The sequence below is a fragment of the Heptranchias perlo genome, chromosome 9, assembly GCF_035084215.1.
Source record: "Heptranchias perlo isolate sHepPer1 chromosome 9, sHepPer1.hap1, whole genome shotgun sequence".
NCBI classification, from domain to species: domain Eukaryota; kingdom Metazoa; phylum Chordata; class Chondrichthyes; order Hexanchiformes; family Hexanchidae; genus Heptranchias; species Heptranchias perlo.
The window spans coordinates 13,137,434-13,154,162 of record NC_090333.1 but is presented as its reverse complement, the minus strand read 5'-3'; the positions used below and the strand labels follow the sequence as shown (position 1 = coordinate 13,154,162).

Genomic DNA, 16,729 nt, shown 5'->3' with positions numbered 1-16,729 from the left:
GCCCACAATAGCAGCAGCCACATTTACAAATTACATTTAGATGTCATATATTACAAGAATTATACTTTAATATTTTAGGTCAGCTTCATGAATTTGGCATCAAGTTCATTCTTGATGGCCGCAGGGGCAATTGATGCTGTGAATATTGTTCAGAAATTCAGTGCGCAGCAGCAGCAGAAATATAATCCCACCCACACTGCACACCAGGGCGAGGAAGGATTACTGCGGGGTTAACTTCATTAGCAAAAGATTGGAACCAATTTGTTGCTATGAAACAAGACCCTGCTTATAGCTAAAGTTGTGTTAAGCAATCGCCATGGATCGAGGTCATATTTTGAAACTGTAAATATGAGAAGTTTCATAGAATTATAAAATGATGCAGCACAGAAGAAGGTCATTCAGCCCATTGTGCCTGTGTCGTCTCTTTGGTAGAGCTATTCAATTAGGCCCACTCCCCTGCTCTTTCCCCAGAGCTATATTATTTTTTCCCTTCAAGTATTTATCCAATTCCCTTTTGAAAGTTATTATTGAATCTGCTTCCACCTTTCAGGCAGTGCATTCCAGATCATAACAACTTGCTGCATAAAAAAGAACATTCCTCGTGTTCCGTCTGGTTCTTTTGCCAATCATCTTAAATCTGTGTCCTCTGGTTACCGACCCTTCTGCCACTGGAAACAGTTTGTCCTTATTTACTCTATCAAAACCTTTCATGATTTTGAACACCTCTATCAAATCACCTCTTAACCTCTCTTAACCTAAGGAGAACAACCCCAGCTTCTCCAGTCTCTCCACATAACTGAAGTCCCTCATATCTGGTATCATTCTAGTAAATCTCTTCTGCACCCTCTCTAAGGTCTTGACATTCTTCCTAAAGTGTGGTGTCCAGAATTGAACACAATACTCCAGCTGAGGCCTAACCTGTGTTTTATAAAGGTTTAGCATAACTTCCTTGCGTTTGTACTCTATGCCTCTATTAATAAAGCCAAGGATCCCATATGCTTTTTTAACTGTCTTCTAAACTTGTCCTGCCAGTTTCAAAGACTTGTGTGCATACACCCCCAGGACTCTCTGTTCCTGCACCCCCTTTAAAATTGTACCATTTAGTTTAAATGAACTAATTCAAAAACGCGTGGAGGTGTTGGACAAGGAAAGACTATAAACCATCCGGCTGGTCCCATAAGATAGCGGCCTAGAAATTGGAGTGCACAGCACCCATTTTTTAGGCAGAAAATGGGCTCCGAAGGGTCTAATAGGACCTCCCAACCTCCCAAATTTCAAGGCTAATGTGTTTAATTGCCAGGCTTGAACCCATGATCTTTGGATTATAGAGGCAAGAGCATTACCAGCTGAGCCAAGACTGACACAAACAGTACACTGAACTCTACTTTGTGTCAGGAGCAAGTGGCTAGTGTTACAACAATCATACAATGCCAAGAACAATTCCAAATGCAACGAATGGAAAGAAAGGAGATGCAACGCATAGGTTTAATTAAAATAGATCATCAGAAAATTCAGAGTAAGAAAAGACCATCAACCCCATTCCATCTGAAGTCCACGTCTAATTATACTTTCATCAGACTCCTCCCTCCTCCCCTGCACTACCCCCCCCCCCAGTCCACCATTAACTCCTGCTTTGCCCTACTTAATCCCCTACTTTCAAAGAGCCAGAACAGGCACAGCGGGCTGAATGGCCTCCTTCTGTACTGTATAATTCTATGCTTTAGTGGACTCTAATTTCCTTCCCCTACCTCCCTTGATTCAAGCAGTCAGCCAATGACCTCTGCTATGGGAAGGTGGGAAGTGTTTCTTGAATGTTGGCAAGGCTGTCAGAGGGAGGCAGAGAGCAAATCTGAACTGCACCCCACTGTGAAGGATGAAGGGGAGAATTTCCAAGGAGTCACGCTGAGTCCTCGAGGCACCTGTCAAAAGGGCAGTGCAAGATTGGTGTTGGCAGAGAGTTTGGAGCAGGTCCAGAAAATGGTGTATAGCACATTTTTAAAAAAGGGGGATAAATTAAAGTCAAATATAAATGCAGACTGCAGTGGAATAAAAAAAAAGCTTACGTTAATATTGCACTTTATCAAATCTACCTAATGTCTCAAAGCGCTTCACATACAATGAACTACCTTGAAGTGCAGCGATTTATGTAGGCAAATGTGCACAGTAAGAGCACAAAAACAAGATTGAATCTGGTTTTTTTTATGGTGTTTGTTACATTTTTGTCTCTTTTCCACCCTTCTACAATCTGGACTGCACTGCCTGAAAGGGTGGTGGAAGCAGATTCAATAGTAGGTAATTGAATATATACTTGAAAAGGAAAAATTTGCAAGACTATGGGAAAAGAACAGGGGGAATGGGACTATTCGGATAGTTCTTTCAAAGAGCTAGCACAGGCCTAATGGGCCAAATGGCCTCTATCTGTATGATTCTATGATTGTATTCTAGATTATTTTGGCTCCTGCATCTTCGATCACTCTCGGTCATTCCATACATTTGAGATGTAGGTAAGCTTTCCATAATACACCCAGGACAAAAAAACCATGTCTGTTAATTACTTTTAGCTACTGGTCTTATCCGATTGTAAGATCTGCCTCACCTTCAACGAGTGAATAGAACACCACTCCTTCTGACCTCATTTTAAGTTTAAGACTACTAAGCAAATTCATTTAACACAAGACAAACAATTGAATAAATAGCAGACACAGAGTACAGTTATATATTTACATTAAACGTCCTTCCACCTAACTCAAGTGGAAAAGCAATAAAAGGATCACAACTCTAAGTGCAAAGGTAACCCTTTATAAATAACTTTTATATTACAGTCTTTCTTTTCAACAACAACAACTTGCATTTATGTTGCACCTTTATTGTAGTTAAAACATTCCAAGGTGCTTCACAGGAGCGTAATCAGACTAAATTTAATACCGAGTTACATAAGAACATAAGAAATAGGAGCAGGAGTGGGCCAATCGGCCCCTCGAGCCTGCTCCGCCATTCAATAAGATCATGGCTGATCTGGTCCTAACCTCAAATCTAAAATCATGTCCAATTTCCTGCCCGCTCCCCGTAACCCCTAATTCCCTTTACTTCTAGGAAACTGTCTATTTCTGTTTCTGTTTTAAATTTATTTAATGATGTAGCTAAAGAGATATTAGGACAGGTGACCAAAAGCTTGGTCAAAGAGGTAGGTTTTAAGGAGCATTTTAAAGGAGGAGAGAAAGGTAGAGAGACGGAGAGGTTTAGGGAGGGAATTCCAGAACTTGGGGCCTAGGCAGCTGAATGCACGGCCGCCAATGGTGGAGAGATTAAAATCGGAGATGCGCAGTAGGCCAGAATTGGAGAAGCGCAGAGATCTCAGAGGGTTGTAGGGCTGGAGCGAGGTGACAGAGATGGGGAGGGGCGAGACCATGGAAGGATTTGAACACAAGGATGAGAATTTTTAAAATCGAGGCGTTTTCGGACCGGGAGCCAGTTTAGGTCAGCGGGCACAGGGGTGATGGATGGACGGGACTGGGTGCGAGTTAGGATATGGGCGGCAGAGTTTTGGATGAGCTCACGTTTACTGAGGGTGCAAGGTGGGAGGCCGGCCTGGAGAGCATCGGAGTTTATTTATTTATCATTGCAGGAGTCGATACAAATCTAGACTATCTGTCAGAAGTTTCAAACTGATCGGTTCCTTCTGTCAGATTTTCATATTGATTCTCCTTCTTGATTTCAGAAATGTTCAGACTGACTCTCAGATTCAAATAGAACAACTACTTTTTATATCTCAGAAATAATTAGCTGAACTTCCTGAATTGGACAGTTCCTTTTTTAGATCTGAACAATCAGTTATATATAAACTGAAGTGATCACACAGCCTTGTTTAAGTTTGAATTATTCCTCCCTCAAGTCTGTAAATTACAAAAAACTGCGACATTGTATATTGAGTTAAGTTTGGTACAAAAATTTGAACTGCAGCCAGTTTTTCTTAAACTACTTCATTGGCTGCAAAGCACTTTGGGACGTCCTGAGGTCGTGACAAGGGCTATATAAATGCAAGTTTTTCTTTCTTTTTGCTTAAAATCGAGTGTTGTGTGAAGAAATCTCTGGGCTTTGGGATATTGGACTGTGGGAGCCGGTAAATTTTAATGATTCAATGCTGTCTAAAATAAGGTACTCAGGCAATAACCTCACATAACCTCATCACAATTACCAACAGATTGCAGCACATCATGCTCCTGAGATGATAAACACAAGGGCAGGCTGCATCTGGGCCAGAAACCACTGCAAGACTACCTCGTGAGAATTTCTAAACTGGCTTTGATATCCTTCATTAGGGACGGCAGTGTGCTTCCTTGTATTCAACTGGGCTTTATATGCAATTTAATAACAACAACTTGCATTTATATAGCGCCTTTAACATAGGAAAACATCCCAAGGTGCTTCACAGGAGTGTTATCAGACAAAATTCGACAAAATATTGGGATAGGTGACCAAAAGCTTGGTCAAAGAAGTAAGTTTTAAGGAGCAATGTGAAGGAGGGGAGAAGGGTAGAGAGGCAAAGAGGTTTAGGGAGGGAATTCCAGAGCTTAGAGTCGAGACGGCTGAAACTTGACTCCAATGTGTCCATTCCACTAGAGCAAGTGCAGTGGAATGGAACTCCTGTGAGCCCAAACCGAAGGCCACTGTCTCCTCGTCTCAAAGCCGGGGAGCACGGTTGTTTATGTGTTCAGGACATGGTCGACCTGTGGGCCTGTAGGGGAGCTCCAGAGTCACCCATCTCCGATCTAGAGGCAGGTATTGCAACGGCCCACAATCATTTTGACAGGTTAACCCAGATACCCCATCTTGGCCAAAGACACAAAAGTTGTCAATACCCCTTCGGCTCCTAAAGAAAGAGAAAAAGAAAGAACTTGCATTTATATAGGGCCTTTCATGACCTCATAAAGCCCATTAAGTACTTTTGAAATGTAGTCTCTGTTGTGATGTAGGGAAACAAGGCAGCCAATTTGTACGCAGCAAGGTCCCACAAACAGCAATAAGATAATGACCAGATAATCTGTTTTAGTCGGTTGAGGAGTAAATATTGGCCAGGACCAGGGACAACTCCCCTGCTCTTCTTCGAAATAGTGCCATGGGACCTTTTATGTCCACCCTTGAGAGCAGACAGGGCTTCCATTTAACGTCTCAGCTGAAAGACAGCACCTCTGACCACGCAGCACTCCCTCAGTACTGCACTTGAGTGTCAAACTGGAATATGTGCACAAGTCTCTGGTTCTGATTCAGAGCTTTCACTGAGCCAAAGCTGACACCAGGGTATCTTATTATAGGTAATCGTGTGGGTTTGAGCGCCTTTGCTTGGAAATCTTTTATGGGGCTTTCCCAATGGCCTCCAAAGAACGCATGCCAGCTCCTGGTTCCACCGAGACTTTACAAGGGCCCCTAAGCTTATTTCTTGTGCCTCAGTTCTCTGGGTTTAATTGAGTGGGGTGTGTCCCTACAGGGGAGAATTTGCCTTTTTCCACTCAACCAGAATTTACTGTGAATTTTACAGAATCTGGTCTCTGTTGGACGATCTGCCCATTCTCCTCCCTAGATTTGATTCGCAATTTTGGGGCCTTGAAGTTTCAAAGACCGATTTAGTCAAAGAATTCCAGGCCTCCTATGTGTATGATCCAAGGAAAGAAAGCAACTGGATCCATCTCCAGACTCCAGACTAGGAGCATGACCATGAACCCTACTTTTAACATTAGCTGCTTTAAAACATGATTTTTATTTCTAAATGTTAGCTGGATGTCTGACATATGTGGAAATCGGTCACCATGTTTAACCATCTCCAAACCAAATGACTGAGAAATTACTGAATGGGGCTTCTGCCTGGCTAATGGGAGTGCATTACCATCCCCATAGGGACACACCCCACTTAATTAGGAACATAGCAACAGGAGTAGGCCATTCAGCCACTCAAGCAGATTCCAGCATTCAATTAGATCATGGCTGATCTGTATCTTAACTCCATTTACTCACCTTGGTTCTATATCCCTTAATACCCTTGTCTAACAAAAATCTATGAATCTTAGTTTTGAAATTTTTAATTGACCCCCAGCCTCAACAGCTTTTTGGGGGAGAGAGTTCCAGATTTCCACTCCCCTTTGTGTGAAGAAGTGCTTCCTGACATCACCCCTGAATGGCCTAGCTCTAATTTTAGGGTTATACCCCTTTATTCTGGACTCCCCCACCAGAGGAAATAGTTTCTCTCTATCTATGCTACCAAATCCTTTAATCATCAAAATTAGATCACCTCTTAATCTTCTATACTCGAGGGAATACAAGCCGAGGCCAGTTAAACCCAAAAAGCTCAGGCGACAGGTGGAGATCAAAGTTTAGGGACAACAAGGAGTGTGTAGGGGTACTGCGGATGTTTCTAATAAGCTTCTCGCTGCTTGTTCAGCTAAAACCATCCTACTCAATGACAATGTAGCCACTACTTTGTTTTCCAGAGATGAGATTCATACGAACATATGTAAATGACTGGCAGGAAGAGACCAGCTGGTCCATCAAGCCTGCCTCACACTCATGATGGCTGGAGCATCATGACTAGACATTTCCTACACCTCACCCCCTCTCCCCTCCCCCCCCCTCCCACCCCCGCATCCATGTAATCTCCTGAGAGAGGCAAAAAAACACAAAAACCCAGGGCCAATGAGGGAAAAAATACTCTGGAAAATTCCTCTCCAACTCCCCCAGGTGATCGAAATCAGTCCAGGAGATCACATTTTTTAAAATTCGTTCATGGGATGTGGGCGTCGCTGGCGAGGCCGGCATTTATTGCCCATCCCTAATTGCCCTTGAGAAGGTGGTGGTGAGCCACCTTCTTGAACCGCTGCAGTCCGTGTGGTGAAGGTTCTCCCACAGTGCTGTTAGGAAGGGAGTTCCAGGATTTTGACCCAGCGACGATGAAGGAACGGCGATATATTTCCATGTCGGGATGGTGTGTGACTTGGAGGGGAACGTGCAGGTGGTGTTGTTCCCATGTGCCTGCTGCCCTTGTCCTTCTAGGTGGTAGAGGTCGCGGGTTTGGGAGGTGCTGTCGAAGAAGCCTTGGCGAGTTGCTGCAGTGCATCCTGTGGATGGTACACACTGCAGCCACTATGTGCCGATGGTGGAGGGAGTGAATGTTTAGGGTGGTGGATGGGGTGCCAATCAAGCGGGCTGCTTTGTCCTGGATGGTGTCGAGCTTCTTGAGTGTTGTTGGAGCTGCACTCATCCAGGCAATTGGAGAGTATTCCATCATGTTCCTGACGTGTGCCTTGTAGATGATGGAAAGGCTTTGGGGAGTCAGAAGGTGAGTCACACGCCACAGAATAGCCAGCCTCTGACCTGCTCTTGTTGCCACAGTATTTATGTGAATTGACCAGTTACATTTCTGGTCAATGGTAACCCCCAGGATGTTGATGGTGAGGGATTTGGTGATCGTAATGCCGTTGAATGCCAAGTGGAGGTGGTTAGACTCTCCCTTGTTGAAGATGGTCATTGCCTGGCACTTGTGTGGTGCGAATGTTACTTGCTACTTATCAGCCCAAGCATGGATGTTGTCCAGGTCTTGCTGCATGCGGGCATGGACTGTTTCATTATCTGAGGGCTTGCGAATGGAACTGAACACTGTGCAATCATCAGCGAACATCCCCATTTCTAACCTTATGATGGAGGGAAGGTCATTGATGAAGCAGCTGAAGATGGTTGGGCCTAGGACACTGCCCTGAGGAACTCCTGCAGCAATGTCCTGGGGCTGAGATGATTGGCTTCCAACAACCACTACCATCTTCCTTTGTGCTAGGTATGACTCCAGCCACTGGAGATTTTCCCCTGATTCCCATTGACTTCAATTTTACTAGGGCTCCTTGGTGCCACACTCGGTCAAATGTTGCTTTGATGTCAAGGGCAGTCACTCTCAACTCATCTCTGGAATTCAGCTCTTTTGTCCATGTTTGGACCAAGGCTGTAATGAGGTCTGGAGCTGAGTGGTCTTGGCGGAACCCAAACTGAGCATCGGTGAGCAGGTTATTGGTGAGTAAGTGCCGCTTGATAGCATTGTCAACGACACCTTCCATCACTTTGCTAATTATTGAGAGTAGACCGATGGGGCGGTAATTGGCCGGATTGGATTTGTTGTGGAATCGCTTAGCTCTGTCTATAGCATGTTGCTTCCACTGTTTAGAATGCATGTAGTCCTGTGTTGTAGCTTCACCAGGTTGGCACCTCATTTTTAAGTACGACTGGTGCTGCTCCTGGCATGCTCTTCTACACTCCTCTTTGAACCAGGGTTGATCCCCTGGCTTGTTGGTAATGGTGGAGTGAGGAATATGCCGGGCCATGAGGTTACAGATTGCGCTGGAATACAATTCTGCTGCTGCACATGGACCATGTGATATCTGTATAAAGCCACTTACCATCTTGTATGATGCCATCTTTGCCCCAATGAAGAATCGGTCCAGCTCCCTTTTGAAGGCATGCAGAGAGTCACGACCCACCACACCAGCTGGCAATGCAGTCCAGACGCTCACTACTCTCTGGAAAAAGAAGAACCATCTAACATCCAGTCTATTCTTACTCTTGTGAGCTTAAACAAATTTCAAAAAGCTAGTTGCAGTTTTAGCATCTCACCTGAAGGACATCACTTTCATCAATGCAGCACACCTTGACTGGAATGTTGAGCTGGACTATGAGACTCAGATCCTGGAGTGGAGCTTGAACCCACAACCGCAAGGTGAGTGAATTGCCAACTGAGTGGAGCTCCTGCCAGTTTGGCTCCAGTGAGTTTGATTCAGAAAGCACTGCCGAGGGTAGAGAAGATGAACCACATGGCTTAATTTCAAACAGCTTTGAATGTGATCAGCCTTTTCATATTCATCTGTTATTCTCCCTTATGTGATATTACAAGCTTCAATGCTGATTGTATTTGTGACTAACATGCAAAATATGATACTTTAACGTATCGTGTTAAACTGGACAGATTTGTAGTGAAGTTAATTCGTGATGTTAGTATAAATGCTGTCTCTGGGCTGCTTTAGCCATTTTAGTCTTTTTCTAGATGCTGCTTACTGCAGTGTGTAAGAGGAGTTCCTGGATTCAATATAACCATGATTAGACGGTAACACATTTTAAACAATTTGAAACTGAACAGTGCTTAGTGGATAGCACTCTCACTTCTGAGTCAGAGGTTCTGGGTACAAGCCCCACTCCAGAGGCTTGAACACATAATCTCGGCTGACACTTCAATGCAGTACTGAGGGAGTGCTGCGCTGTTGGAGATGCCGTCGTACGGACGAGACATTAAACCGAGGCCCCGCCTACCCTCTCAGGTGGACGTAAAAGATCCCATGGCATTATTTCGAAGAAGAGCTGGGGAGTTCTCCCCGGTGTCCTGGCCAAAATTTATCCCTCATCCAAAATCACTAAAGCAGGTTATCTGGTGATTATCACACTGCTGTTTGTGGGAGCTTGCTGTGTGCAAATTAGCTGCCGCATTTCCTGCATTACCACAGTGACTACACTTCAAAAGTACTTCATTGGCTGTGAAACACTTTGGGACATCCTGAGGTCATGAAAAATGCTATATAAATGCAATCCTTCCTTCCCTCCTATACAACTGATACTAGACGGTAATGCATTTCAAATAGTTTCTACGGCCCCTGTGACAAGATACAATACTCTTCTACTTTCCTGTAGAGACTTCATCAGAGGTTACATGTTTCATTTTGTAGTGCAGCAAATTGGGTGTATAACAATTGGCATGAAGTCAAAACCTAAACTGCCGCCAGTAATGTACCTCCTTGGAATCAGCCCTCAATGGAAATAGGCAGAAAATCTTTTTAACCGAGCAGTATAAATTGCAGGTATGGGAATAGGGATCCCGGTGAGATGTTTAACTGATCTCCCCCTCTGCCAAGTTCAGGTGGACGTTGAAGATCCCACATTGCTATTCGAAAAGGGACTGAGTTCTGCCAGCATCCTGGTCGATACATTTTTAAAAATTAGCTCTCAGGATGTTGGCATTGCTGGCATTTATTGCCCAACCCTAGTTACCCTGAGAATGTGGTGGTGGGACTTCTTCTTGGACTCAGTGGTTTGATATAACTGGGTGGCTTGCTAGGACACTTCAGAGTCAACCACATTGGTGTGGTTCTGGAGTCACATATAGGCCAGACTGGGTAAGGACAGCAGGTTTCCTTCCCTAAAGGACATCAGTGAACCACTTGGGTTTTTACGACAATCCCACAGCTTCATCGTCACTTTTATTTCCAGATATTTTAAACTGAATTCAGATTCTCAAACTGCCAACGTGGGATTTGAACTCATACTCTCATGGATTATTAGTCCAAGGCCTCTGGATTACCAGTCCAATAACATAACCACTACCGCAAAGCACCTTGAGACATTTTGACATGCAATAAGGTGTGATTTTATGGGATACTATCTTGGTTTCAGGCGCTTCACTGAAAAAATGCACAATTTGCCATCTAATCCATTTGTTTTAGTTGTCAGTGTGTGAATTCCTGACTTGAGGGACTGCACGGGAACAAGTGATAAAACCAAGATTCATGCTGACAAATATGAAAAATCACTTTGCATCAAGCACATATAAATTCAAGACAACAATAAGTCAACGTAGAGACCAGACCACTGATCGCACTCAGACTAATCCAAAAAGATTGATCGAAGTATGTTGTGAGGTTAAGAGTCTGATCGCTGTTAGAAATCTTAAAACATTTCAATTTTTTTTTGTTATGAAGCTGAAAAGAAAATAACAACAACAACTCGCCTCTACATAGTGTCTTTAAAGCAGTAAAATGGCCCAAGGTGCACAGGAGCATTATCAGACAATGATTTACACCCAGCCAAAGGAGGAGACATTAGGACGCGTTACCAAACACTTGGTCAAAGAGGTAAGTTTTAAACAGCATCTTAAAAGAGGCGAGAGAGGCGGAGAGGTTTAGGGAAGGAATTCCAGAGCTTCGGGTCTAGATTGCTGAAGGCACGGCCACCAATGGCGGGGCAAAGGAAGTGGGGGATGCACAAGAGGTCAGAGTTGGAGGAGCGCAGAGATCGCGGAGGGTTGTAGGGCTGGAGGAAGTTACAGAGATAGGGAGGAGCGAGGCCATGGAGGGATTTGAACACAAGGATAAGAACTTTAAAATCGAGGCGTTGGTGAAAAATTGAACATGTTGGCGGCACTGAAACATTTAACATGAGTTTTCGTCTGGCAGGCAGATTTACTGACAATCCTGGGACTGGCACAAGCAGACAGCATCAAAAGAAATTCCCACTATCATTTGCAATCTGTAAATTTAAACATGTAACTAAGCTGTAACTAAGGTGTCAGCTGTAGCTCTGTGGGTGGCACTCATGCCTCTGAGTCATTGGAGGTTGTGGGTTCAAGACTTTCTCCAGAAAATCAAGTACAAAATCTAGGCTGACACTTTGTCTTTTAGATAAGACATTAAACTGAGGCCCTTATCTGCCCTCTCAGGTGGACATAAAAGATCCCAAAGAGCAGGGGAGTTCTCCCTGGTGTCCTGGCCAACATTTATCCCCCAGCAAACACCTGAAACAGGTTTTCTGATCATTTATCTAGTTGCTGTTTGTGGGACCTTGCTGTGCGCAAATTGGCCTCCGTGCTTCCTACATTACAACAGTGACACTTCAAAAAAAAAGTACACAATTGTCTGTAAATTGCTTTTGGAAGTTCTGAAGTCATGAAAGGCACGATATAAATGCAATTCCTTTCTTTTTTCTGTTAACTTGCCCAGGAAAGATTTTACATTTTTTTTTACTGCTGGGAAACAGCAGGCAAGCAGTCTGCACACGCAGTAAGCAAATTGGCTTTAAATGAAAGCAGTGGGTTTTTTTTTAACTGGTTAATCTTCTGCTGTATACCACTAGAGTCACTTCCCACTGCAAACCAGGCCCCACCCCGGGCTGTGATTGTGTCCACAAGGATTGAATTTATCCATGAGCTAGACATAAGAGCAGATTTTCACAGGCTGATCTGCACTATTGACCCTGACATTAAAACTGTTACGTGGCTCCGTGATAAAATATTATGTGCGATTGCTTCACAGAGATGGAAAATCATAACTGGGTTAGTAATTTAACTGTTATTGTAGAAGACACTTTACAGCCTTCTGGCATCAATATCGAGTTTAACAACTTTAGATCACAACCACCGGTCCCAAATTCTCTTATACATTCTGTTGCCATTTACAGCTCTCCTAGACCCATCTTTCGTTCCTTTACTTGTTCCATGAAGGGTTTAGATAAAGTAAGTAAAGAGAAGCTGTTCCCATTGGCAGAAGGGTCGAGAACCAGAGGACACGGATTTAAGGTGATTGGCAAAAGAACCAAACGGGACGTGAGGAAAAGCTTTTTTACGCAGCGAGTAGTTATGATCTGGAATGCGCTGCCTGAAAGGGTGGTGGAAGCAGATTCAATCGTGGCTTTCAAAAAGGAACTGGATAAATAATTGAAGGGGAAAAAATTGCAGGGTTATGGGGAAAAAGCGGGGGAATGGGACTAACTGGATTACTCTTACAAAGAGCCGGCATGGGCTTGATGGGCCGAACGGCCTCCTTTTGCGCTATAACCATTCTGTGATTACCACCCTCTTTGCCTTGCACTATCATCCCTTTTGTCATTTAATCACTCCTGCCCTCCACCCTATCACAGACCTTCCCCTTTTGTTCTTCCCCCCCCCCCACCACCCCCATCTTGAGCTCTGTATTCGCTTAAAAACTATTAATCTCTATCATCTTCCAGTTCTGATGAAAGCTCACATCAACTCTGTTTCTCTCTGCGCAGATGCTACCTGACCGGCTGAGTGTTTACCAGCACTTTTTGTTTTTAATTTCTGATTTCCAGCCTCCGCAGAATTTTGCTTTTAAGAATATAAGAAATAGGAGCAGGAGTAGGCCATACGATCCCTCGAGCCTGTTCCGCCATTCAATCAGATCATGGCTGATCTTCGACCTCAACTCCACTTTCCCGCCCGATCCCCATATCCCTTGATTCCTTTAGTGTCCAAAAATCTATCGATCTCAGTCTTGAATATACTCAACGACTGAATTCTAAGTGTTGGATAATAAGTTTTGCCATTTATCTAGTTACATAGGAACATAGGAACAGGAGTAGGCCATTCAGCCCCTCGTGCCTGCTCCGCCATTTGATAAGATCATGGCTGATCTGTGATCTAACTCCATATACCTGCCTTTGTCAATTACCTTAAATCTGTGTCCCCTGGTTACTGACCCTCTTGCCATTAGTTTAATGAGAGTGAGCTGGGCTGTCCTATTGCAAGATAAGAGCCACTGGGCGTAGAGACAACTAGCAAAGTCGGAAACGTGTTGTGAAACTCGAGTTTCCGATTTTGCGAGAAACACTGAGCATTGGGAACTGGATGGTGCAGTGGCCTTTCACCTCTGGGACCTGGCTTCAATCCAGCCCAGACTGAGGGGAGCACAGTCTCCCATATCTGATAGCTGTGTTATATGAGGTGGAGCAGTCCAATTCAGTCCCTGGAGAACATGGACCAACAGCACAAAACTGTCCCTATGTGGAGAGATCGGACAAGCTGGGATTATTCTCCTTAGAGCAGAGAAGGTTATGGAGAGATTTAATAAAGGTAATCAGAATTATGAGGGGTTTTGACAGAGTAAACAGGGAGAAACTGTTTCCACCGGCAAGAGGGTCGGTAACGAGGGGACACAGATTTAAGGTAATCGACAAAAGAACCAGGGGGAGATGAGGAGAATTTTTTTAACGCAGCGAGTTGTTATGATCTGGAATGCACTGCCTGAAAGGGTGGTGGAAGCAGATTCAATAGTAACTTTCAAAAGGGAATTGGACGAATACTTAAAGGGGAAAAAATTGAAGGGCAGTGGGGAAAGAGTAGGGGAGTGGGACTAATTGGATAGCTCTTTCAAAGAGCCAGCACAGGCACAATGGGCCGAATGGCCTCCTTCTCTGCTGTAAGATTCTATGAATTCAGCATTGAATGGAAATGACACTTGAATAGACATGGGACAGCTGGTGTGAGAAACGCAAACAACGGCACATACAGTGCAGTAAAGGGGTGGTTCTGAGGTTGAGACTGAAATATGTCTTTGGGACAGGATCAATGGAACTTTACTCTGTATCTCGCTGTGCTTTGTCTGAAATGGGAAGGGTTCCACTTCCCCAACACCAATAGGGTTCAACCTGAGCACAAAGTCATCAAAAAGGCTAATGCAATGTTGGCCTTTATCTCAAGGGGACTGGATTACAAAAGGGCAGGAAATTATGCTTCAGTTGTACAGAGCCTTGGTCAGATCCCATCTGGAGCACTGGGTTCAGTTCTGGGCACAACGTTTCAGGAAGGATATATTGGCCTTGGAGAGGGTGCCGCGCAGATTCACCAGAATGACACTGGGGCTTAGAGGGTTAAATTATGAGGACAGGTTGCATAAACTTGGCTTGTATCCCCCTGAGTTTACAAGATTGAGGGGTGACAGGGTAGTTGGAAAGAAACTATTTCCTCTGGTGGGGGTGTCAATAATGAGGGGGCCTAATTTTAGAATTAGAACTAGGCCTTTCAGAAGGGAAACCAGGAAGCACTTTTTCGCACAAAGATTTGTAGATATCTGGAACTCACTCCCCCAAAAGGTTGTGATGTGGAGATGCCGGTGATGGACTGGGGTTGACAATTGTAAACAATTTTACAACACCAAGTTATAGTCCAGCAATTTTATTTTAAATTCACAAGCTTTCGGAGGCTTCCCCCTTCGTCAGGTGCACATCGTTCACCTGACGAAGGGGGAAGCCTCCGAAAGCTTGTGAATTTAAAATAAAATTGCTGGACTATAACTTGGTGTTGTAAAATTGTTTACAATCCCCAAAAGGTTGTGGATGCTGGGGGACGATTGGAGCCTTCACGACTGAGATAGATAGATTTTTGTTGGGTAAGGGTATCAAGGGATGTGGAGCAAAGGCAGGAAAATTGAGTTGAGGTGGAGATCCAATTGAAAGGCAAAGTAGGACCAAGGGGCCGAGTGGCCGACTCCTGTTCCTAATTTTACTAAAGAAATGCTGAGCAGAGGAGTTTGCACCAACACATTCTCGATGTTACTGCACACGGCAAGCAGAGACATCTTGTCGAAGGGGAGGTTAGAAAGGGTTAATGTACTGGGGCGATGAGCCTCAATTGATTGACTCATTCCTGACTTCTCTTATGTTCTAGTGTCATTCAAGCTTAATAGTGGAGGCAGCCAGCACAGATCTCTGCATGGGTAATTCTAATCTGCATTAGCACCCGGCAGAAAGGATTTTTATAAAGTACATTTGGTCTTTCATTCTAAATTTCTACAAGCCATTGTTATCCTGCCGCACAGATTTAATTGTTCGCTCTGATTTCATTATAAATAATAAAAAGGCGATTTCCCCTCATTTGAAATATATTAAATTTCATACTATGGGCGGTGTGGAGATAGTGAAGAGACTGTAGCTAGACAATACATGTATAATCTGTAGTATTAATCTACATCTACATCACTGTCATACAGGCCTGATTGTGCTCTGGGTTAATTGCCTTGTAACAGTCACCGCACTCCAAAGGTAATTCATGGTGTGAAGTGCTGTTGGATGTTTTAACAACACAATAAGGTGCGATAGAACTGAATATTTTAAGGGGAGGAGAAAGCGTTTGATTTGATAGAACATATATCACATCCATAGAACTGCACAACGCACTTCACAGACAACAGCGAGTGCTTTTAAATGGCACTCGCTCTTGTTGTAACTTAGGCAACCAATGGGCGCACAGCAAAGTCCCACACGCACAACATTGGGATGAATGACAAGATTGTCTTTTTTAATGGATCGTGGTTCGGGGGGGGGGGGTCTGAAGATTGGGAGGGGAGAGATCATATCGCGGGGGGGGGGGGGGGTCTGAAGATCGCAGGGGGTCTGAAGATCGCGGGGGAGAGATCGTATCATGGGGGAGAGAAGATTGTATTGTGGGGGAGAGATCGTATCACGGAGGGAGAGATCGTATCACGGGGGAGAGAAGATTGTATTGTGGGGGAGAGATCGTATCACGGAGGGAGAGATCGTATCACGGGGGCTCTGAAGATTGCGGGGGGTGAGGTCATATCGTGAGGGGAGAGATCGTAACACGGGGAGAGATCGTATCCCGGGGCTCTGAAGATCGCAGGGGGAGAGGTCATATCGTGGGGGGAGAGATCATATCGTGAGGGGAGAGATCATATCGTGGGGGGAGAGATCATATCGTGAGGGGAGAGATCATATCATGAGGGGAGAGGTCATTTCATGAGGGGAGAGATTGTATCGTGAGGGGAGAGATCATTTCATGAGGGGAGAGATTGTATCGTGAGGGGAGAGATCATTTCATGAGGGGAGAGATTGTATCGTGAGGGGAGAGATCATTTCGTGAGGGGAGAGGTCATTTCATGAGAGGAGAGATTGTATCATGAGGGGAGAGATCATTTTGTGAGGGGAGAGATCGTAACACGGGGAGAGATCGTATCCCGGGGCTCTGAAGATCGCAGGGGGAGAGGTCATATCGTGGGGGGAGAGATCATATCGTGAGGGGAGAGATCATATCGTGGGGGGAGAGATCATATCGTGAGGGGAGAGATCATATCATGAGGGGAGAGGTCATTTCATGAGGGGAGAGATTGTATCGTGAGGGGAGAGA

The 16,729-nt window shown here is 44.5% G+C and overlaps 1 protein-coding gene across 1 annotated transcript in view; it reads left to right on the top strand.

The window, feature by feature from the left end:
• st6galnac5a (ST6 (alpha-N-acetyl-neuraminyl-2,3-beta-galactosyl-1,3)-N-acetylgalactosaminide alpha-2,6-sialyltransferase 5a) overlaps window positions 1-16,729 on the top strand; it is a 119,646-nt gene that overhangs the window by 11,903 nt on the left and 91,014 nt on the right. The window contains exons 2-3 of the mRNA XM_067990918.1: window positions 4,621-4,779; window positions 8,627-8,749. Of these exons, the coding sequence (XP_067847019.1) occupies window positions 4,621-4,779; window positions 8,627-8,749 (282 nt within the window). The remainder of the gene's footprint in view (window positions 1-4,620; window positions 4,780-8,626; window positions 8,750-16,729) is intronic.